The following is a 23,965-nucleotide window of genomic DNA, read 5'->3' on the forward strand; positions in this document are numbered from 1 at the left end:
CCATGGAGATTATTTGACCCAGCCCCCTCAGTTATGGTTTATTGACTTTGAAATTTTGCTCATTTCCATGGAGATTGTTTAGCCATGTACCTTCAGTCATGGTTCATTGACTTTGAATCTTTGCAAAACTTACATGTTAAAGTGTTGCTGTTTTAATTTCAACATTTGCATTATTGAAATTACAAAAAAGCGAGACATATCTCTGTGATAACAGTTTATGTAAATTATTTTGTTATGAATTAGGCCATTAGTTTTCTAAATTGAATTGTTTCATATTTACATGCCGTGGCCTTTTATAGTCGACTGTACAGTATGGGTTTTTCTCATTGTCAGAATGCTGTACTGTTGCCTATAATCGTTACAATCTACTTCATTTGAACTTTGGTGGATAGTTGTCTCATTGACAATTATACCACATCTTCTTATTTTTATATTTTTTTGTGTTGTAGGTAAACTATTGCTTCACCAGATGAAGATGTAAACAATGCCTGCAGGTCATTATGACCCTCAGACTTCTTACAATGGTGACGATTCTGCAGCTAGCATTCTAAAAACAGTACAAGCACAGGTATGTACTAGTCTACACATACATAAATGTTGAGAGCACTCAAACCACCCATACATAACATAACCTTTGGACAGTTGTGTAACACAACTGAAGAACCAGGGACAGTGGTGTTACAACACAGTCTTCACGCTTAGCCACAGGCCCAGCAGCCCAGGCTTGTAAAATTGTTTTCGGCCTTTAAAATTCATCACTTCAGGCCAACAGAATTTAACAAAAAAATATCAAAAAATTGAGGTCTGGTCCTGTAGATTGATCATGAAGACTAAACACATAAGAACCAACTGTAAACATTAGTTTGAAAGGGCTTGAATCATCTCCATAGATGAACATTTAACCATGGAGGAACTTGCACTAGGACAAAACATTGGAAATTATAATCAAAATTATTTCATTCCATTTTTATGGCCCCCGCCACTTTACAGTTGTTGGGGCCGTATACATTGTACTTGTATAAAGTTTTACCCTTGTCTGTCATTCTACAAAAAACAATAAAACAGACTTTTTTTCTAAATGCCTTCACATATAAAGTTGATTCTTAGCTCACCTAGCTCGAAGGGCCAAGTGAGCTTTCCTCATCACTTGGCGTTCGTTGTCGGTAACTTTTACAAAAATCTTCTCCTCTGAAACTACTGGGCCAAATTTAACCAAACTTGGCCACAATCATCATTGGGGTATCTATTTTAAAAAATGTGTCTGATGACCCCGCCTGCCAACCAAGATGGGCGACATGGCTAAAAATAGAACATTGGGGTAAAATGCAAGTTTTGTCTAATGTTTAGAAAACTGTTATAAATAGAGAAAATCTGATGGCCAAAAATGTTCAAAATATTGAGCTCTACCAATTGTCCTTAAATGACTAATTTTATCATTTTTTTAAAAAATTTTGCCTACTATCTTGAAAACTATAATAGATAAAGAGAAACTTATATTGCAAAAATGATCAGCAAGACAAGTTCTACAATTAAGTCTGCATGTTTGAAAACGTCAGTCAACTCCTTATTAGAGTTATTGCCCTTTGATGACCATTTTTTACCAATTTTTTTGTGTTTTTGCTTTATATCTTAAAAATTATAATAGATAGATAGAAACTTAAATTAGCAAAAAAGACCAGCAAGACAAGATCTACAGTTAAGATGGAATGGATTAATTGTCCGACAACTCCTTATTGGAGTTATTGCCTTTTAATGACGATTTTCAATCGTCTGTTAACTTTTACAAAAATCATCTCCTCTGAAACTACTTGGCCACAATCATCATTGGGGTATTTAGTTTGAAGAATGTGTCCGTTGACCTCGCCTGCCAACCAAGATGGCAGACATAGCACAAAATAGAACAAAGGGGTAAAATGCAAGTTTTGTCTATTATTAGTCCCCTACCGAAGAAGTCGAAGGGGACTTTAGGTTTGCACTCTGTCTATCTGTCAGTCCGGCAAATCAGTTTTCCACACTTTTTTCTTCATGCTTGAAGATATTAATTTGATATTTGGTGTATTGTTTTATCATGACAAGTTACAGATCAAATTCGAATTTTGTTCATGTGTGATGATTTTGTGCAGAGTTATTGTCCCTGAACTTAAAAAATTCATTCATAAATCAGTTTTCCGCATTTTTTTTTCGTCATGCTTGAAGATATTGATTTGATAACTGCTATATAGTTTTATCATGACAAGTTACAGATCAATTTCAAATTTTGTTCCGGTCTTATGATTTTGTGCAGAGTTATGGTCCTTGGACTTAGAAAATTCACTTAAATAAACAGTTTTCCACACTTTTTTGCGGTCATATATTGGTATCACGTCGTCCGAAGACACTTGGTTTTCGGACAATAACTTTAGTACTAGTTAATAGAAATCTATGAAATTTAAACACAAGGTTTATAACCACAAAAGGAAGGTTTGGATTGATTTTGGGGGTTATGGTCCTAACAGTTTAGGAATTAGGGGCCAAAATAAGTATTTTTCTAGTTTTCAGACAATAACTTGTGGAACGGTGTATGGATCTCTCTGAAATTGTACAACAAGTTTCCATACCACAAAGGGATGGTTAGAATTGGCTTTGGGGGTAATGGCTCAATCCGTTTAGGAATTAGGTGCAAAAAAGGGGAAAAAACAAGGGTTTCCTTGTTAATGGACAATCACTTTTAAGTACAATGTTAAATTTGGATTTACCTCCAAAAGAAGATTTTGGCCAATAAAAAAGGGGGGGGGGGGTGAAATTTTTCGCAACAGCATAGTGTATCGCACTAAAGAAAAAAAAAAGGGGGGTACATTTTTTTGGGGGGGGGGGGGGTAGAATTCGCAACAGCATAGTGTATTGCACAAAAGCAAAAAATTGAATATAAATTCAAATCATATAACCAATTCTAAGTTCTTTGACTACAGTTATTCTGTGTCAGAAACCTATTATGTGTCAAACATTTAATTTCAATCCAAATTCAGACCTGTATCAAGCACGAATATTGTGTCCATTTTTGCCCCAACTGTTCAGGGTTGGACATGTGCGGTCGTATCAGGCTGTGCTCAGCGAAGCAATTTATTTTCGTCATGCTAGAAGATATTGACTTGATACATGTTATATAGTTTACACCATGACAAGTTATAGATCAAGTTAGCATTTTGTTCCAGTACGATGAATTTTAACCGGTAGGGGACTATGTATTGCTATGCAATACACTGTACTCTCAGAATGCTTGTTTCGAAACTGTTATAAATAGAGATAATCTGACAAGGGCAAAATGTTCAGAACGTTGAGCTTTACCAATTGTCCTTATGCTTAAAACTGTTAGATGAAGATAGAGAGAAACTAAACAGACTAAATGATCAGCAATACAAGATCAACAAAACAGATTTTCATCATGAATTCTATTCTCCTCTACAATTTTGGAGAGTGTCCTTTGTTGAATATGTACATAGACCAAGGTGAGCGACACAGGCTCTTTAGAGCCTCTAATTTGTTGAGCTTTTTCATTGGGGAAAAAGGGATATTGGATGGATTTATCATGTTCATACAAACTTTCTTGATGATTTTTTTATTACAACAGTTTAACATACATGTAAATAGCTAGAATCATCTAGCATGATTTACCATGCACATTGACACTGTAGATTGGGAAACATTCCATGGCAGAAACAGCTTCTTGCTAAAAAAAATTCAATTATTGAAAACCTTATGACATGAATTATGACCATTCACCTTAACTATTAGTAAACTTGTTTTGTTCCACAAATAAATCATTAGAATAAGTGACAATGTTATAAACAATTAAGATGTTGTAGTACAGCATACATGTACATCTAAAAATGCAGAACAAATAGTCAGTGTGCTTTTTCAATTCAAGATCATGTGTCTTCTTCCTGAAAAAATTACATAATGAAAGATTTCATGACTAATTTATGACAGTCACCTAAATTATTTGGTTGATTGAATAAGGACAATGGTTAATAATATATTATAATGTATGTTCAAATTTAATGTGTAGTACATGAATGATATGCAGGTGTAATCATGATATTTACATGACTTTTGAATTTCAACAACAAAAAAGAGTAAATGTCTTAGTATATATAAGAAATTTAAAAACATTGTATATATATGCATCATATATCTGACACATCATGATCAGTAATTAGATTTCCATCTACATATATAACATGTACAATGTTTTTCAAAAGCAAATCAACATGCTTTAAAGTGTCAAATACAATTTACTCATGTTCACATAATAGCCTCGGTTTAAATTTCCATTGGTGCAGTTAGACAAACTACATTTAACAAATAAAATGTATTTTCTAGAGCAGCTACATTGTATGTCTAAAAGTGTCAATTAATAGGTTGACATGTCAGCCTCTGGTTTAAATTTCCATTCATTGGCGAAGTTGTACAAACTACATACATATGATATAAAACATGTAATTCTAAATTAGATATGCTTTAAAGGGTCAAATATAATGTACTGAGTGCGCATGTCAGCCTCTGGTTTAGATTTCCATTAATTGGTTCAGTTGTACAAACTACATATAACATGTATTTAGAATAACATGTATTTCTAAATACTTGTTAGAAATTAGTGTCAGACACTAAGTTCCCATGTTAGCCTCTTGTTTAATCTCTATTAATTGATGCAGTTGTACAAACTATTAAATTTCATTTCTTTTGCTTTGTCGGTACATGTATTTTCTCACGCTGTAATATGATTTCAATAATTTATTATTAAAACGAACACGAACAAATTGTGTAGGAAATGATGTAAGCTAATAAATAGTGGAACAGTCACTGACATTCCAATCATTATGTATTTATAACACCTGAATGAGCAGCTCTGTGAGTCAGTTAGGAAAAGGGTTTTACCTGTAAACACTGTTTTTACCTGTAGTGTAAATTAAAAAATCAAATAAATTCGATATAATTTCAGTAATATTTAAATCAAATTGAACTTGTATCAGAACATTAAAATTTTATAGGTGTAAAAACATTTATATATGTTTATCTTGACAAACTTCTTTGAAGTGCTGATAAAAAATTTCCTTTTTTGAACCCTTATCAAAGGACAGAAAAAATGACAACACACATTTGAATACACAATACCTTGAACTCCCACAAAATATTTGTGAACTCATACACCCAGACACATTCTCCTCATTGTCCTTTTGTCTAGGTCGTCGTAACATGTAAAAAATGTAAATGTACAATTGTACATGTACATAAATCAGTGCACATATATCTGGATATTATTGGAATGTAATTAAAGCATTTTATTGATATACAATATACATTGATTCATTGTATTGTGACAGTGCATGTATATTGTAAATTAGTGAGTTACTATTCATGTAATCCTTTGTGGAAAAAAATATATCTAACAGATATTCAGAAACAGTTACATGTAAGAAAATAAGATTTATTGGAAACTTTGTGTAAACAGAATAAGTTGGATATATGACAAAGTATAATATGAATTAAAATATTTGGATATGCATTCATATATTTCATTTGTGGATTCAAAATAATTAACCAGTGTGTGTGCTTTGCTTGTGGATTAACATTCAAGTTATGGATTATTAATTTTTTAGGAAGCAGAATTTGAAAGATTAACCAGAAAATTAGAAGCAGAAAGAGAAACTGTAGGACATAAATTTGGGGAGGTGAGTAAAGAAAAGATCACAAGAATAGATGTATATATAGAGATAGGCCATGGAACATCACACCCCAATTCTTCTTTAAATCCTGGATTGTCTTGTCTTGTTCTCTGATGGTTTCTATCAACTACAACTCACTGTTCTCCCCAAGGCTTTTTAACATCATGGTAATGTGATGCAATGTTAATTTATTTCCTTATAGATTGTGTTTAAGATGTGATGCTATAATTTCTAGTAACAAGATGGTATTTCAAAATTCCAAGTAAAGCAGTATACTGTCACTGGAATGATTTCATCATGTTCATATAGTAATGAAATGAATGTCACAAGAAATGGAAGGTGATCATACCTATAAAAAGATGCTTTAATAGAGTTAAATATATACAATTGCAGACTGCTTGAATTGTTAGGCCTTCAGAATTTTTATTTATATTTATGTCATGATTGACTTCTAATTTGACCCAAACACTGGGAAAGCCATTTGGTTAATGCGCCTGCTTATTATCTAGAAGCCTGGAATACATCTAAAAATATGGACTATGGTTAAAAGATAACCAGTAATCTCTAAATATAGATGTTTGACAAAGAATTAGATGTTTGACAGGGAATTAGATGTCCGTCTTTAACTTTAGCTGTTTGCTGTATTTTTAGACGTTTACCGTAATCCCTCTCATACTCTTAGATAATGATGTCCCTTTAAACTCGTGTGAACGATAACGTGTGTATTATAACGTTAGCTATATATAGTATTGAAATGTTCCAGTTAAATCAATGCACATGATTTATCTAGTTTGACGGGAATTACCTGTTCGTCCGACAAAACTGATGTGTATTGAGTTGTCAATAATAAAACCAGTGATGCGTGAGCGACGGTTATAAAAACATTGTTGTAAGGAGATGAATACATAAACAATGTTTACAGAATCTGTTAAAACTAACCATCTTATTTCCCTTCGTTTAAACGATGTTTTTTGAAAATATAGTTACCTGTAAATTAAGACAGAAACAGATAATATAGATCTATGAGTTAGATGGTTATAAATATTTTTTCATGGAAGCTTTTATCAGTGTTGCAGGTTTTTTATTTTTGGCCATGGCGTTGTCAGTTTGTTTTCGATCTATGAGTTTGACTGTCCCTCTTGTATCTATCGTCCCTCTTTCGAACTAAGGGGAAAGATCGACATACAAATACGAAACGCTTTTAAGCATGGCTTTCCTGATGAATTAAATATCGAATTTTTTCATTGGTCAATAATAAAAATCTATTTAAATACAACCAATGGACAAGATGAATACACGTGGTAACTTTGTAATACACAACTACAAATTTATGAATGGAAGTGGTTTAATCAAATTAAAGGTTCAAATTGACAAATGTGATTAACTGAGTTTTATTTCTATTTTTTGTCAATTGTCAATAGCCTATAGTATATTCATTCTACAACAAAGGATGCCGTTATAATCGATAAGTATGTTTCAGCTGGGAACAGTATCATGAATATTTATTGACAAATCTTGTGTATTGGAGGTAAGGGGTACCCTAAGGGTAAATACAATCCATACCATCTGAAAGAAAAACTTTTCACGAATCGAATGGTGTATGGAACAATAAATTTGAGAATGAATTGACAGCAAAATAAGGGTTTGAAGCGGAGAGGTGAAAAAAGTAGTTGGGTACCTTCTCGTACATATACGTTGATAGTGGGGCTTCCCATGGATAGAAACAAGTGCCTGTGACCTTGTCATATATCAATAAACAAAAACAGACCATGAAACCAAAATTAAAGATTTGTTTAGATATGTATATATGCGAGTGTGGGTGGTGGTGGTGTCATGTATTGGGGATGATGGTGGTCGTGGAGGGGGGGTCAGGTCTTCATTTCTATATCTTTTCGTTATTTTTGGATCCATTTCTTTCTACTCTTTTATTTGCTGCCAATTGTCCTCTATTCTTTATAGTTCATCACACCTTTAATCTGTTTTCTATATTTTTTGGGCACATTTTTTTCTAGTCTTTACTTTTTGACCATTATTCTCTAATCTGTAAACCCCATGCATACCCTCATTCACGGTAAACCATTCATACCCTCATTCATGGTAACCTATTCATACCCTCATACATGGTAATTAAAACAAGAAAAAAATGTGTATACACATATTACTGTACTATCATAGAAAAAGAATGGATATTGGGTATCCATCCACGACACAAAATCAGTACAAAAAAACACACAACAAGCAAAGGAACAGCGCTTTTATTGCTGTTCTTTATCTCAAATGTGAGTAAAGGTTTTCTAAAAGTACAATATCATTTTATTAATGATATATATATATAAGGCACAGACCATTCATGTTTTGTGGAGGGGGACTTAAGGTTTTTTTTTTAAGACAAATCATTGGTTTCCATAAAAAAAAATAAAGGGGAAAAACACGACATTCAGTTTAAAAAAATGCTGTATGCATTGAAAAAAAAATCGTTTGTTGTTTAATAAAGTCCGAAAAAGACTGTTCTGGGAAAGACACATTCCCCAGAAACCGTATACAATGTGAATGTTTGGAAATAAAGACGTATCTCATATCGATACTAACATTCCTGACACTAAACATCTATTTTTACATATTCTTTTCAGAACTATTTTAGTTGGTAATTTCTTTCCTGATCAGAAGATTTCTCTTGTTAATCGATCTTGATCCTGTAATATTGTATTAGAAATCAATAAATATATTCGTATTAATTCCAACATGGAAGTAATATTGAAAGGAATAACAACGTCGTCACTTCAAAGGTTTCATCTGCGTTACCGCCCATCTTTCGATAACTCGTTAATTGGTTTAATATATGGCATGGTAATTGACTCTCGGCATGTGATAGATCAAATCACTGACACTTTTCGGTCATTTTCGTGTTTCCGGAAAATTACGAATAGACCAGTTGTTGTCGTATGTACGTACGAAGTAACCCGAATAGTTCACTCGTTACATTCCGCTGCTGTACGCTACCGAATAGAGTCAGTCGTTCAATGTTAATTTTAGTCTATTTTTCCTATTTATGTCTTTTTCGATCTTAATAGTTTAGGCCGACAGTTATCACATATTGAATTTAAGAAAAGGGGTGGATCATTTTCAATTTTAATACTTAAAACCAGTTAATTAAGAAGCCATTTCTGAAAGTTAAGAAGATGATTGTACAAAAAATATTTTTCGACCCCCTTTTATTAAATACGAATAATCCAAGTCTTCCGTGTATACCAGGCAAATTAAATATTCACAATTTTAAACGTTTCTATTCTTTAATTTGTACATAAACAAATTCATATAAAATAAATTTGCGGTTAGACAGATAGCGTCAAGCTCGTTTTGTATGGTTGATTTTCTTTTTGCTGTAACGTGCTACATTAATATTAGTATTCAATTGTAAACACTTTTTAAAATAGATATAAATTTAACATGTTTACGAACTTATGATCCCGATTTTAATTGTCCAGTTTCAATAACGTAATCAATTACTTGAAAGTAAATATTTTTATAAATCTCGATAAACTTGGCACATTTCAACAGTAAAATATTCTATGTCTACATCTGTCTACATTATTTTGTTCAACATCATGTGAAACCTGATCGATTCATCGGTATTTAACTGTTTTACTCGGGATCCGCTTTTAACCGGAAAATACTTTTAGAACAGTTTAAAACAAACGGTAAAAAGCAAAAATATGCTAAATTAAGTACAATTTTCCATGCTAAACTGTTGTAGGTTGAACAATTCTCGTCCGTTTTTCAAGTTTTTTACATCATACGACTTCTTTCTGAAGGTAGAGGTTTTATATGATACAGCGCCACCTTCTTATTAATAAACCTCGGATTTCACACAGGTGCTTTATAATTACCGGACTCGATAAAATCACGTGACTGAAAATTCCAGATGCCATTTTAGAACCGCGGTATCACAGATAGTAACCAAAGGGGTCTTGCCGCTGAGACTATAATTGGATAAAATCATATGACTTTAGTACAGAGCTCTGCAGGCTGTTAATACATGCTAATTAGTCGTTGTTATTCCTTTTAAATATTACTTCCATGATTCCAATAAGCATGTAGTTTACATAAATGCTTTTGGATATAGACATTACACAAAGGTGTCAATATTTACACACCCATCGATAAGTTGTCATAAATCACGCATGTTGAAGCTGGGGTTAATTAACGACCAGTTTAGGAAGTCAGATCAAGCTGTGTGTGATTTTAGATCTAGATATCTAGATGAGCAGATACAGTAGCAATAAAACTATGTTAGAAAATTTTTTGGTGACCCCGACTGGGGGAGGGGGCACGTGCCCCCTAAGCCCCCCGGTAAATCCGCCACTGCAATGAGACAACTCTCCATCCAAGTAACAATTTATAAAAGTAAACCATTATAGGTCAAGGTAAGGCCTTCAACACGGAGCCTTGGCTCACACCGAACAGCATGCTATAAAGGCCCCCAAAAATTACTAGTGTAAAACCATTCAAACGGGAAAACCAACGGTCTATAAATCTATATAAAAATACTATGTTCCAGAGTCAGCTCAGTAATGTGTACGTTGACCAATACTCGGCCCCGTCCCCTTCAGAGTCTGTAGCCCCATATTTCTTAGTAACTTAAGATAATCTTTTTTATGAAATGGTGTGTTTAACATAGGCGGGTCCAGGAGGCCCCCCCCCCCCCTCATTTGTGGGGAAAATTTATTACATAGGGAATCACTGAGACACGACTGGAGCCCCCTTCTAGGACAGTCCATGTCCCCCTTTATGAGCATTTCTGGATCTGCCACTGTATAATTACATAATTCGTTCTTGTTATTACGTCCAATTAATATTCTCTTTATAAATGTCATGTGACCGAAACACAAAATGGACAAAGTTGTATACAGACAAACCTGGGTAAACCGGACCCTGAAAACACCGGATTCCTGTCTATTCCGGTCCCAATATTTTCCTTTCATAACCTTTGCAAAAATACCCTCTATAAACCGGACCCTGTGTATTCCGAATTCCGATCTCATTAGGAAGTCCCATTACACATAATTGCATTATTAAATGCATGTCAAAATCGGTTAAATTTATTTTACTGTACATCATGATCGAGTATTGATCGCCGTCAATCAACACAAATTTGTTTACACAAGAGGGTCCTTACGAGTATTAAACCGTGACATTGTAGTGAACTGTTTTTATAAACAATATTAAGTGGTCATTAAAATAAGTTAGTTCAAACAAGAATACAGAAACTTTATGTACGCCTAAAAGAGAAAATAAGATTTTGATAACATTCTTAATAGCCTTCGCCGAAAAGGTCTCGCAAAGAACTTACATTAAAACAAAAGTACAATCTTATTACGGAATATGATAAAAACACCTAAGCCAACGCAAAAAGATCTGCATTACAGTTTGGGATTGGCAAAACAATTGTTTCATACATTTAAAAGAGAAGTGGTGAATATAAAACAATTTACGAGGACAACACAACATCTGCAAGAGAACTGTACAGTGCATGATAACCTATAAAATGAACTAACAATCGCCATGGTTTATATATTTAATTAATTTTACCGGCATATAGCATTATTACAATGAAAAAAATAATTATCTATTTTTTTAAAATCTAATATATCAAACTATTATATTCTTTTAAACTTTAATGTCGAAACACTATTCCACCATTTATTAGATTGCACTTTCATATATAATAGCTAAATGTCTTAAATGTTAACATTCCTGGATGAGAATAGACCAATATTCGCCAAAAAAAAAAATATTACTTATCTTCAATAACGAATTCTAAAATGTATTAAATAATTCTTTTATAGTAGATTTGACTTTTAAAGTAAATTTTAATAGCGAAATTATGCACGTAATTTAAATATTTGCATGCCAGTAATCAATTTGATCTTGAACTTGACTTAGCTCACAATAGAGAGCTGAAATCAATTTTGTCAACTGCACGAGATTTTCATACGGCGGCAAATAGCATGTAACTAACACAAGTGATAAAACTGACCGACTGTGGAAAGTCAATTCAGGGTTAAATTTGATGTGTAATGATTGACATTGTTGTGCGTTAGCGTTGAGGCTCTTAAGGAAAGTTCATTACGATTGATTAACAAGAATCTAAATTAGTGCTGTATTTTTTAAATCGCATTTAAGTTTGGGTGGGAACGGGTTTTTTTTTCTTTTAGTTGTTTTTTTTTATGGAGAGGATCAAAGGGGTTGGTGTTAACTATTTAAAGTGTATAGGACATTTGGATAAAAAATTTCAAATGGTCACAAATTGTTTTTTAAACAATTAAAAGCGTCATCAGTTACTATTTTTAGACTACAATGGGATGAGATGGGTTTTTTTTCGGGAAGGGACGTTAGATTACTTTCTGCTTGATATGTTCCATTTTCAGTTTGATGTTCTTTGTTCTTTCCAGCATATATACTAATACTTATAACGGGCACATCCGGGTAAGCCGGGACCGGAGGAACTCCTGTGGACATATTTTTGAAGGGTGTTTTAAGAGCACATTATAAGACATTTCAAGCATTATACAGGTTCTTAGGGTACACTTTTTAAAGGAAGGGAATTCAATTGCTGTTCGTTTGGCTAACATTTATTTTAAACATTTGTTTTTTTGTTTGTTTTATTTAATTCTGTTTCGCCCAGTAGTCTATTCTATAAACAAAATCCAGACCCTCACACTTGCATTGTTTGTCTTTTTTTTTATAATTGTTGGAATAAAACAACACATATTGATACTTGTCAACAACAATTAAACAACTTATTTAGTTGTATACCGATGGTATTTGATTTCTGAATGATAAATACCGTTTTTATTTGTTTTGTTAAGTGGCAAATATTTCATGCATATTTATGGCGATAATGATATCAGGAGAAACACTTAGGTTAAAACAGTTTAATTGCTGAAAACTGGAAAAGACCATGCATTGAAGTTAAGTAAACATTTTGTTTTTATATTTCCTATAGACCATGCATTGAAGTTAAGTGTACATATGTTTCTCAGTTTATTGCCTACTATAGCTATGATATTATTCTTCCATTGAAACGAGCATGACCTGTATGTACATCACCATTAGCTATCAATCTGTTGGCAGATTAGTTAGAATAGACCTTTGTCAAGGTATCTTATAATTGTGTTTGTTTGGTAAATACAAAATGCATGCGCCTAGAGGATAGTTTTTAAAGTTAATTTTAAAACTTTAGCATTACATCCACCAATAAAATGCTCCGCAGGGCGCAGCTTGATACGACCGCAGAGGTCGAACCCTAAACAGTTGGGGGAAGTATGGACACAACATTCAAGCTTGATACAGCTTTGGATTTGGATTGTGATTAAATATTTGACACAGCATAGGTTTCTAACACAGATTGAATGTGGTCTAAGAACTTAAAAATTTAAATTGGACGTTCACCTATTATGGTCCAATATCCAAAATCTAAATACATGGTTAGATTCAGCATATCAAAGAACCCCAAGAATTCAATTTTTGACGAAATCAAACAAAGTTTAATTTTGGACCCTTTTGACCTCAATGTGGACAAAGTTGATAACGGGGCCCAAAAATCAAAAATCTAAATACATGGTTAGATTCAGCATATCAAAGAACCCCATATATTCAATTTTTGTTGAAATCAAACAAAGTTTAATTTTGGACCCCGATTTGGACCAACTTGAAAACTGGGCCCATAATCAAAAATCTAAATACATGTTTAGATTCAGCATATCAAAGAACCCTAAGAATTCAATTTTTGTTAAAATCAAACTAAGTTTAATTTTGGACCCTTTGGACCTTAATGTAGACCAATTTGAAAACGGAACCAAAAATTAAGAATCTAAATACAAGGTTAGATTCGGCATATCAAAGAACCCCAATAATTCAATTTTTGATGAAATCAAACAAAGTTTAATTTTGGACCCTTTTGACCTCAATGTGGACAAAGTTGATAACGGGGCCCAAAAATCAAAAATCTAAATACATGGTTAGATTCAGCATATCAAAGAACCCCATATATTCAATTTTTGTTGAAATCAAACAAAGTTTAATTTTGGACCCCGATTTGGACCAACTTGAAAACTGGGCCCATAATCAAAAATCTAAATACATGTTTAGATTCAGCATATCAAAGAACCCTAAGAATTCAATTTTTGTTAAAATCAAACTAAGTTTAATTTTGGACCCTTTGGACCTTAATGTAGACCAATTTGAAAACGGAACCAAAATTTAAGAATCTAAATACACAGTTAGATTCGGCATATCAAAGAACCCCAATAATTCAATTTTTGATGAAATCAAACAAAGTTTAATTTTGGACCCTTTGGACCTCAATGTGGACCAATTTAAAAACGGGGCCCAAAATCCAAAAACTAAATACACGGTTATATTCAGCATATTAAAGAACCCCATGAAATCAAGAATAAAACCCCATTGAAATTGGTCAAGAAATAAGCAATTTATAGGAAGTATCTTCTTTTGCACAATCCTGTGCTATTAAATATTTCTTGCTATTGCGCAATACTGTACAATTGACAATTTCTTGCTATTGCGCAATATTGTGCTATTGGATATTTCTTGCTATTGCGCAATACTGTGCAATTGAAGATTTCTTGCTATTGCGCAATACTGTGCAATTGAAGATTTCTTGCTATTGTGCAATACTGTGCAATTGAAAATTTCTTGCTATTGCACAATACTTATTATATAATAATTTACACATCCTGTTTGGTGTGTATCTCCTACCATATCATTATTATTTGATTTTAAATATAAATCAGAAATAACCAACTTAAAATGGAAAATTTTAAAAGAAACAAAAAAGGAAAAAAAGAAAAAAAAGGAAAAAAAAATAAATCCCCCCCCAAAATTTTTTGAACCCCCATTATGATTCATCACCCCCAAACTCAATCCCAGCCTTCCCTTTGTGGTATGGTACCTTGCAGTACAATTTCAGAGAGATCCATACACTTGAACACAAGTTATTGTCTGGAAACTAGAAAAAAATGTGTTTTTTGGCCCCTTTTTGGCCCCAAATTCCTAAACGTTTAGGGCAATTACCCCCAAACTCAAACCCAGCTTTCCCTTTGTGATATGGAACCTTGTAGTACAATTTCAGAAAGATCCATACACTTACACACAAGTTATTGTCATGAAACTAGAAAAATGCTTGTTTTTTGCCCCTTTTTTGGCCCCTAATTCCTAAAATTTGGAGGCAATTACCCCCAAAATCAATCCCAGCATTCCTTTAGTGATATGGAACCTTGTGGTACAATGTCAGAGAGATCCATACACTAACACACAAGTTATGTCTGGAAGTTACAAAAATGCTTATTTTTGGCCCCTTTTTGGCCCCTAATTCCTTTACTGTTATTACCATAACCCCCAAAATCAATCCCAACCTTCCTTTTGTGGTATTGAACCTTGTGGTAAAATTTCATAAAGATCCATTCACTTAAACTAAAGTTAGAGTGCGAAAACCAATGTGTCTTCGGACGACGCCAGACGACGCCGGACGACGACGACGACGCCGGACGACGACGACGACGACGACGACGCCAACGTCATACCAATATACGACCACAAAAATTTGTTTGCGGTCGTATAAAAACGTGTCTTAACACTGGTAAAGGCTATTTAACTAAAGAATAAAAATCAATAAATGACCAGCTTAATCTATTAACATGATTCAATCTATGTTCTTTACATGGACTTTTTATGTCTTAAGCTGAAGTTCATGCAGTGGCATTCCATGCATATTCGATTAATCTGTCAATTTTTGGACTTTAACTGCTTAGGGCATGTTGCTGATATACCTGCATACATGTAGCTTAGGTATTAATATAATTTACAAGAGTAAACGTCGATATACTATCTTCATCAAGCTATGTGTACTTGAAGGCTTACGATCACTCCCTTCCAAAAATGAAAAATAAACAAATGTGTATTATCAAAAGACAATGCTATGGCATTTCTTTACCAAATATCTTCAAAATCAGGTGAAAATAGGCCACTGTCTGGTTTACATTGTACAAGCTTTCTGATCGAATATATTTTTAGGCTGAAAAAAAGTTTAAAATTTAGAAGAAAAGGCCGTTTCTCACCAGTTACCGGTAACATTTTCTTTTGGTTTTGTTGACATCTGTTGTATCTCAATAATTTCACGGTAGAGATAATAATTTTGCTTGGTAGAATTGCTGGAAATACGCATTGATAGTTTTGTTTATTATCGTTACAGGAGAATAATTCACTTTAAGTGAGTAAACTCGCATTTTCGAGTATCGACATTACGTTGCACACTCGCTTTTGCGAGTGCGACACGATAAATATCGGAAACTTGCGTAACTCATGCAGACCTGCTAAAAAAGCAGTTTCAGTGTCAATACAATTATGTTAGAAACATTTTTGGTGATCCCGACTGGGGTCACGTTGCTCCCAGTAAATCCACTACTTTGTTTTCCCAGCTGTTTTCGTTATATAACAGTATGCTCTCTCGTTATATGTAGACTAGCCTCAGGGACATTATATGTGAACCTTTCTAGAAAAAAGCATGCACAGGTAATACCTCGGATGTACTCTAATAAACATGTCATCGCTGTCCCACAGGTGTCCTTGTGCAAAGAAATTTCAAGGTATTGGTGTACAATGGTGTATGCTCAAATGGTTAACTTAGATAATCAGTTAGAGATAATTAAAGATCCGATTATTTTCAACCACCTACTTATTGAGCGTTTTTAAAATAATTTAATACTGAATTCAAACAAATAAAAAATATAACCTTTCTATATTTTCTATAATTTAAAAAAATGAAGTTGTGAACGTAACGTAATTGCAATGAATTATTCGTTTATGGAAATTTTCTTTGACCATTATACGAGTTTATACGTTTATGTAGTTTATTGAATATCGACTCTGAATAAAACTTTGAATCTTTGAATCTTGAATCTTGAAACGAGGGTCTGGATTGGAAAAGGGGGGGGGGGACGATCTTAATCCGGTATATTTAGGTTTTGTTTTAAAGTCATTCATCTCTATTTTAATAAATTTTGCCCATTATTCTCTATTCTTTGTGGTCTATTTTTGTAAAGTCTACTTTTTTTCGCCCTTCTATTCTGCCCTTTTTCCATTCTTCATTCTGTAAACCCCATTCAGACCCTCATACACGTAATGAAAAATCTAGTACGTAAGTTCTGTTACTAACACTAGTTGACTTGGGTATAGAAAATTTCCATCCGTTGTCCATCCTTTATTCTGTTATAGCAGAGACATATTATATGTCTCTGGTTAAGTGGTGTATTATTCAACCAGGTATATCGAAAATGCAGGTGAACGGACTAATCCTGCGCTAAAATGGGCTCTAATGTATGCGCTCAAATGTCCCAATGTATTTTAAAAAATTTCACTAAAATGTCCTCCGCCCGTGTTTTCCCCGTCCGTAATATCTTTAACCCTTCCTTGCTGTGTTAGGCAGTTCGGCATCTAGGATTTTTACAAAATTCTAGATTTCCATTACCTTTGGATGATATTACATGTAGATATTAGTATTTACAGAAAAGGAAACTAGCCAAACTTAATAAATGCTGAATAGCAAGATGTCAAAATCCAGTAAAACGCATTTAAGTAAAGTGATAAATATATAAATTGCAAATGTTAGTAATTATTAATTGATGTAATTCGTGAAAATAATTCTAAACAGTGTCACAAATGTGAAGGCATTAATACTACTACAAAGACGATGTCATTTTATTGCTACAACAAACCACCGATTTAAAAATATACGAAAGAAATAAAGATTAACTTGAAACAAAATATCAGACATTAATGTATACCTTTATTTTTGTTTTCTGTTAACGGTTCTCGTACCAATTCACGTTGAATTTTAAAATAATTAAGTTGAAAACATTATTTACAAATAAAAAAAAAGATAGAATACTCTCCTGTTCTTTTGGGCCTTCTGAATAGCATAAGTTATTTCCACGTCTGGAACATCTGCTCCTTTTAAAGTCAAATACATTCTTATTTCAAGAATGAAAAAAAAAATCAAAAATGAATTGCTGACTGATTTCCACATTTTGACATTTCGGGAGAGTTTTCGTAAGTATTTTTTATTTTTTCTTTGTTCCCTAACAGTCCCAGGATTTTGAAGGGGAAAATTAACCCTTTGCAATAAATAAATAAAAACCTTTAACCTACAACATTAGTTATAAGAAAGAAATATATATACAAAGTATTTGCCACTGGACTTGTAACAACAAACTTCCAATCAGTCCAAAATGAGTAGAAATGTCAGTTAGTAAAATTGAGAATGGAAATGGGAAATGTGTCAAAGAGACATCAACCCGACCAAAGAGCAGACAACAGCCGAAGTCCACCAATGGGTCTTCGATGCAGCGAGAAACTCCCGCACCTGGCGGCGTGCTTCAGCTGGCCCCTTTCACAAAAATGTATACTAGTTTATTGATAGTGGACGTCATTCTTAACTCCGAAATATACACAAGAAATTGAAATTAAAAATCATACAACAGAGGCTCCTGAATTGGGAAAGGCGGAAAAATGCAGCGGGGTTAAACATGTTTTTTGAGATCTCAACCCTCCCCCTATACCTCTAGCCAACGAAATTTGCTTCAGAACGAAATCCTACTTTTTAATTTTAACTTTTAATAAAATCGCACGAGGACAATAATCAGACAGTCCTATCTCTCTGAAATTAATGCATTAAAGCTCATTTTTAAAAGTACAAATGATGCTTGCAACTTGAATTGCTTGGTCTTTCTTCTTCTTCTGTTAGTATTATCCTTCCATTTAGGAACAACAAGAATTTCTTGTATCAATAAACGTTTATACACTATTTACAGGTTCTCCATATGTCCTCTCAGGGAAATATGTACATGTATACACGACCCAAGAGTCACACATACATTTCCAAATTTGCTCAATAATATTCTTTTAAAATCTAAAACCTTTTTGCAACAATCAATGAAATAATAATAATTAAAGATTTAACCGCCGAAACTTTGAAAGTGTACAACTTACACACACACACTTCTGTTAACCCTGTTTACCTGTCGACTTTTGTTTAGAATAGCAGGTGTGCGTTGATCGATATTTACGACATGCAGTCATTCGTTTATAACCCTTTTATCTCCAACTTCTCCGGGTAATGATTGACAGGTATTGTAATCTATGTAACACATAAATCGGGGTACAATAAAGGTATCATGTTTTAAGTAATTAAAAACAATTCACTCTTTATTAGAAGACAAAATTAAAATTAAAACATGTTGAAACTACACAAGTAATTTAATTGACACAATATAAATTTGGTATAAATAAAGACGTGTTTATTTTTTTTTTGTATAATTATCTTATTTGCACTCACAAACAGATAGCAAACTTCAGTATCGTAATTGATTTTTAAATCGTAATTTCCAAATATAAGATTGTCAGCGCGGACTTCGCGGATCAATAGGGACATAATGTAAGTGACAAGTTGTGATCATTTCATTTTTTCCATCAAGGATTTTCCTGAATTTTAATGAATGTCCATCTCGGAATCGAGGAATACGCGTTTTTGCAGTATTGCAGTGTAGAAACCTTCCAAATTCTTTAAGTCAAGCCCTTCAAAATTATTCAATAGTGATATTATCCATATGCTTCTTTGTTTCCGTGACCAATTATTGGCATCGATATGTAATCACTTCCATTCATAAATATTTGTAGTTGTGTATTACAATGTTACCACGTGTATTTATCTTATCCATTGGTCGTATTTAAATAGATTTTTGTCGAGCCTTCGACTTTAGTCGAAAAAGCGAGACATAGCGATCCTACATTCCGTCGGCGTCGTCGTCGTCTTCGTCGTCGGCGGCGGCGTCCACAAATATTCACTCTGTGGTTAAAGTTTTTGAAATTTTAATAACTTTCTTAAACTATCCTGGATTTCTACCAAACTTGGACAGAAGCTTGTTTATGATCATAAGATAGTATCCAGAAGTAAATTTTTTAAAAATAAAATTTCGATTTTTTCTGTATTTTACTTATAAATGGACTTAGTTTTTCTGCCGGGAAATATTACATTCACTCTGTGGTTAAAGTTTTTAAAATTTTAATAACTTTCTTAAACTATCCTGGGTTTGTATTAAACTTGGACAGAAGCTTGTTTATGATCATAAGATAGTATCCAGAAGTTAATTTTGTAAAAAAATAAATCTATTTTTTCCTTATTTTACTTTTAAATGGACTTAGATTTTCTGCCAGGAAACAACACATTCACTCTGTGGTTAAAGTTTTTAAAATTTTAATAACTTTCTTATACTATTTTGATTTGTACCAAACTTGGACAGAAGCTTGTTTATGATCAAATGCTAGTATCTAGAAGGAATTTTTGTTTTCTTCCAGTTAACATTACATTCAGTCTGCAGTTAAAGTTTTTAAACATTTATTAGATTCATAAACTATCCTGGATTTTTACCAAACTTGGACAGAAGCTTCTTACAATCAAAAGATAGTATCAAGAGGAATGTTTTATTGATTTACTTCCTCATTTTTGTTGAGCCTGCGATTAACAGAAAAAGTAGGCGAGACACTGGGTTCCGCGGAACCCTAACGAATTTTTATAATTGACCAATGAAATTCGATATTTAATTCATCAGGAAAGCCATGCTCAAAAACGTTTCGTATATGAATGTCGATCTTTCCCCTTATATACTTAGTTTGAAACCTGCAACACTGATAAAAGCTTCCATGAAAAAATATTTATAACCATCTAACTCATAGATCTATATTATCTGTTTCTGTCTTAATTTACAGGTAACTATATTTTCAAAAAACATCGTTTAAACGAAGGGAAATAAGATGGTTAGTTTTAACAGATTCTGTAAACATTGTTTATGTATTCATCTCCTTACAACAATGTTTTTATAACCGTCGCTCACGCATCACTGGTTCTATTATTGACAACTCAATACACATCAGTTTTGTCGGACGAACAGGTAATTCCCGTCAAACTAGATAAATCATGTGCATTGATTTAACTGGAACATTTCAATACTATATATAGCTAACGTTAATAATACACACGTTATCGTTCGCGCGAGTTTAAAGGGACATCATTATCTAAGAGTATGAGAGGGATTACGGTAAACGTCTAAAAATACAGCAAACAGCTAAAGTTAAAGACGGACATCTAATTCCCTGTCAAACATCTAATTCTTTGTCAAACATCTATATTTAGAGATTACTGGTTATCTTTTAACCATAGTCCATATTTTTAGATGTATTCCAGGCTTCTAGATAATAAGCAGGCGCATTAACCAAATGGCTTTCCCAGTGAAACCAGTGGCGGATCCAGAACTTTTTATAAGGGGGGGCCCACTGACTGCCATAAGAGGGGGCCCGCTACAGTCATGCTTCAGTGATTCCCTATTTAATCAACCAAATTTTTCCCACTAAAAAGGGGGGGGGGGGGGGGGGTCCCCCAGGGCCCCACCCTGGATCCGCCTATGCAAACAATTTATTTTTAATGAAAGCTTAGATGCTAGTGAACATGGCGAGGTTTGAACATCCACTTAGAAGTTGATATCAAAAGCATATTATCTTTTTACTATCATTATACATGATGTTCACTACAGGATAAAAACATTTATATGATTTAATAATCATCAAATGAATACTCTCCCAAAAGACCAACGTTTCATTTATTTTTTTATTTCAAATAATTTCTTCGTTTACACAATGAATGCTTCAGTTCAAACAGAAGAAGTGTGGAGTATAGAGAAAAACCATACTAACCAACACTACCCATTTAAAAGTTGGTACATGGACCATAGAGAAATATCATACTAACCAACACTACCCATTAAAAAGTTGGTACACAGTGTACATGTACCAGGAAACAACATATATATTGTTACCTGACAGTGCAATATTTGGCATATGAATAAAGAATAAAGATAATTTCTGGTTTGAAGTAACTATGCCGTTTACTTTGAATTCCTTATTGTAAATTGTACATTTTTTCTTTTGTGGACATTTGGTAATAATAATCAAATGTGTATTGTACAGCTACTTGGAATACACTAAATATTTCATGGAATTACTTGAAATACATGTAAGGGTTCTTCTGACATGTTAAATGTAATTTAATTGTGTCCTCAACTTCTCCAGCCAGATTTTTAAAAACAAGCACCATCAATAAAATAGACATGCCCTTACAATCCCTTCCCCTGTTATGAATACAAGCATGTATGGAAAGCTCTAAAAAGAGTGTAGTTTGTGAGACAGACAGCTTTGTACTTTTGGCGTCTTTTTAAAAGTAAATATGTACTGATAGCAAAAAGAAAGACACTCCATTAAACAATCATTGAAGTAAGACTTTAAAGTTACATTAATGCACCATGAAGGATCATACAGTATTAATTTTGCAAAATAAATAACATTTTCATGAAATCATTTTTTTACCAAGTTTCATCAGGATCTAAAGATTAAAAGTAGGATAAGATATATAATATCAACAACAAATAAATGTAAAGTAAATTTTCAGATATCACAGAGTACACAGATTGTATTGCAGTAGTTATTCATGACTTACAGTTCCAAGGCTATGAGAAATCAACTGGACATTTGGTCCAGTAAACCATTTTTCTTGGCCCAGACTCTTTTTTACGGGACATTTACACATATAAATTGGACAAAATAAAAAATTTTAGTGGTCATTTGGTCCAGTAATGCATATCACTGAACTGGACCAAACCAATTTTTACTGGACTTTGCCCAATGTCCATCGACCTTGGGAATGACTGGACTTAGGAAGTATGACACTGTATAAGTTTATGTTAAGATTGTTATATACATACAATTACTGAAACAAACTGCCCTTAATTTTAAAGAATAAATAATTTTTTTGGTAGACCAGACATTTTCTGGCTTGTAGGGGGACAGGTACAAAGAATAACTTGACAAACATTGATACATTTGCTAAAAAAATATATCAGTTATAAGGTAGACCAGATATTCACTAACTCAGAGACCACTATAAAAATCAAAACTTAAATTGACTTCACGCAGGATGTTTTGTATAGCTTGTTTAATCTGGGTATCTAGCAGATATTTTTTTAAGGTGGACCTAAAAATATTGTATAATCTGTTTTGGAATGCAGGCGATAATTTTTGGGCAGACACATGTAGTTATTTTTCCCTATCACTTATATTAGTCCTAAACAAAATTTAAATACACACTCAACGGCTAAAAATTTCAATGTCTGTCCACAAATCATAATTTATCAAAGTTTCTGGTAATAAAACAATGTTATTTTCCTACCTGAATACTTTTGCAATGTGTAACCACTTTAAAGATTTATCTTAACTTTATATTAAGACATGATTTATTCTCTTTCATCAAATTATAAAGACACAAAGGTACGAAAATGGAGGTGGTTTTAGTTACCCAGATATTTGAGTAATTTGAATTTTTCGTTGTATTTCATTTCCCTGTTTAGATAATTACGCGTCTCAAAATAGCCAAAGTTTTCTTTTTGTTAAAAACACTCAGTTTTCAACATGCATTTCATGTTCTCTGTTTACAGTTGACTGATATCAACTCTCATAAAGAAATTTGATAAATTAAATTGCTACCGTCTGTTATGTCTGGGTCAGCTAGAGGTAAAATTTATAACATGTATAAATTACAATGTAGGGAAAATGATTTCATGTCATTAATTGATTGCTAAGTTGATGAAAGTAAACTAATACAGGTGTTTAATGGCTAACAATACTGGATTGTACTAGTCTTTAATATCACTGAGGTTGATATATTTAGCAAGCTAATTAGCAAGTTTCTTGTGTGGTCATATAGGTTTGTACTAAGAACTATGATTGAATTGGTTCAAATATTTTTATTTTGAAATTGACATTTCCTATTAGATTTGAAAGTATTAGCCTCTTTGTGATATCACATTTACTTCTATATGTATACAAACTGAACCAAGATTGCTTTCATTAAATAAATAGGATATTAGATTTCCCAGAACTTATCATGTTAACGAATGATTAATTGAAGTTTTTTTACCTGATTGGGTTTCAATCTATCTTAATTGTTTATTGAGTAACAGTATAAAAACAATTCTAATATTTCAAGAAAGAAAAAAAATGCGAGAACATGAAGAACTTTGTTTACATATATGAATTTTATAACAAAACCTTAATGGAGTATGCTGTGACATTTTCAGGAAAAA

The 23,965-nt window shown here is 32.9% G+C and overlaps 1 protein-coding gene across 4 annotated transcripts in view; it reads left to right on the forward strand.

The window, feature by feature from the left end:
• LOC127706850 (catenin delta-2-like) overlaps window positions 1-23,965 on the forward strand; it is a 76,144-nt gene that overhangs the window by 3,293 nt on the left and 48,886 nt on the right. For 3 of the 4 annotated variants that reach the window (XM_052211564.1, XM_052211566.1, XM_052211565.1), the window contains exons 2-3: window positions 450-568; window positions 5,637-5,708. In XM_052211564.1, the coding sequence (XP_052067524.1) occupies window positions 485-568; window positions 5,637-5,708 (156 nt within the window). In that variant the 5' untranslated portion in view covers window positions 450-484. Of the gene's footprint in view, window positions 1-449; window positions 569-5,636; window positions 5,709-23,965 lie in introns of those variants that run through there. The other variant, XM_052211567.1, reaches the window with a different exon arrangement.

This window comes from Mytilus californianus, unplaced genomic scaffold (genome assembly GCF_021869535.1).
Source record: "Mytilus californianus isolate M0D057914Y unplaced genomic scaffold, xbMytCali1.0.p SCAF_6, whole genome shotgun sequence".
NCBI lineage: Eukaryota > Metazoa > Mollusca > Bivalvia > Mytilida > Mytilidae > Mytilus > Mytilus californianus.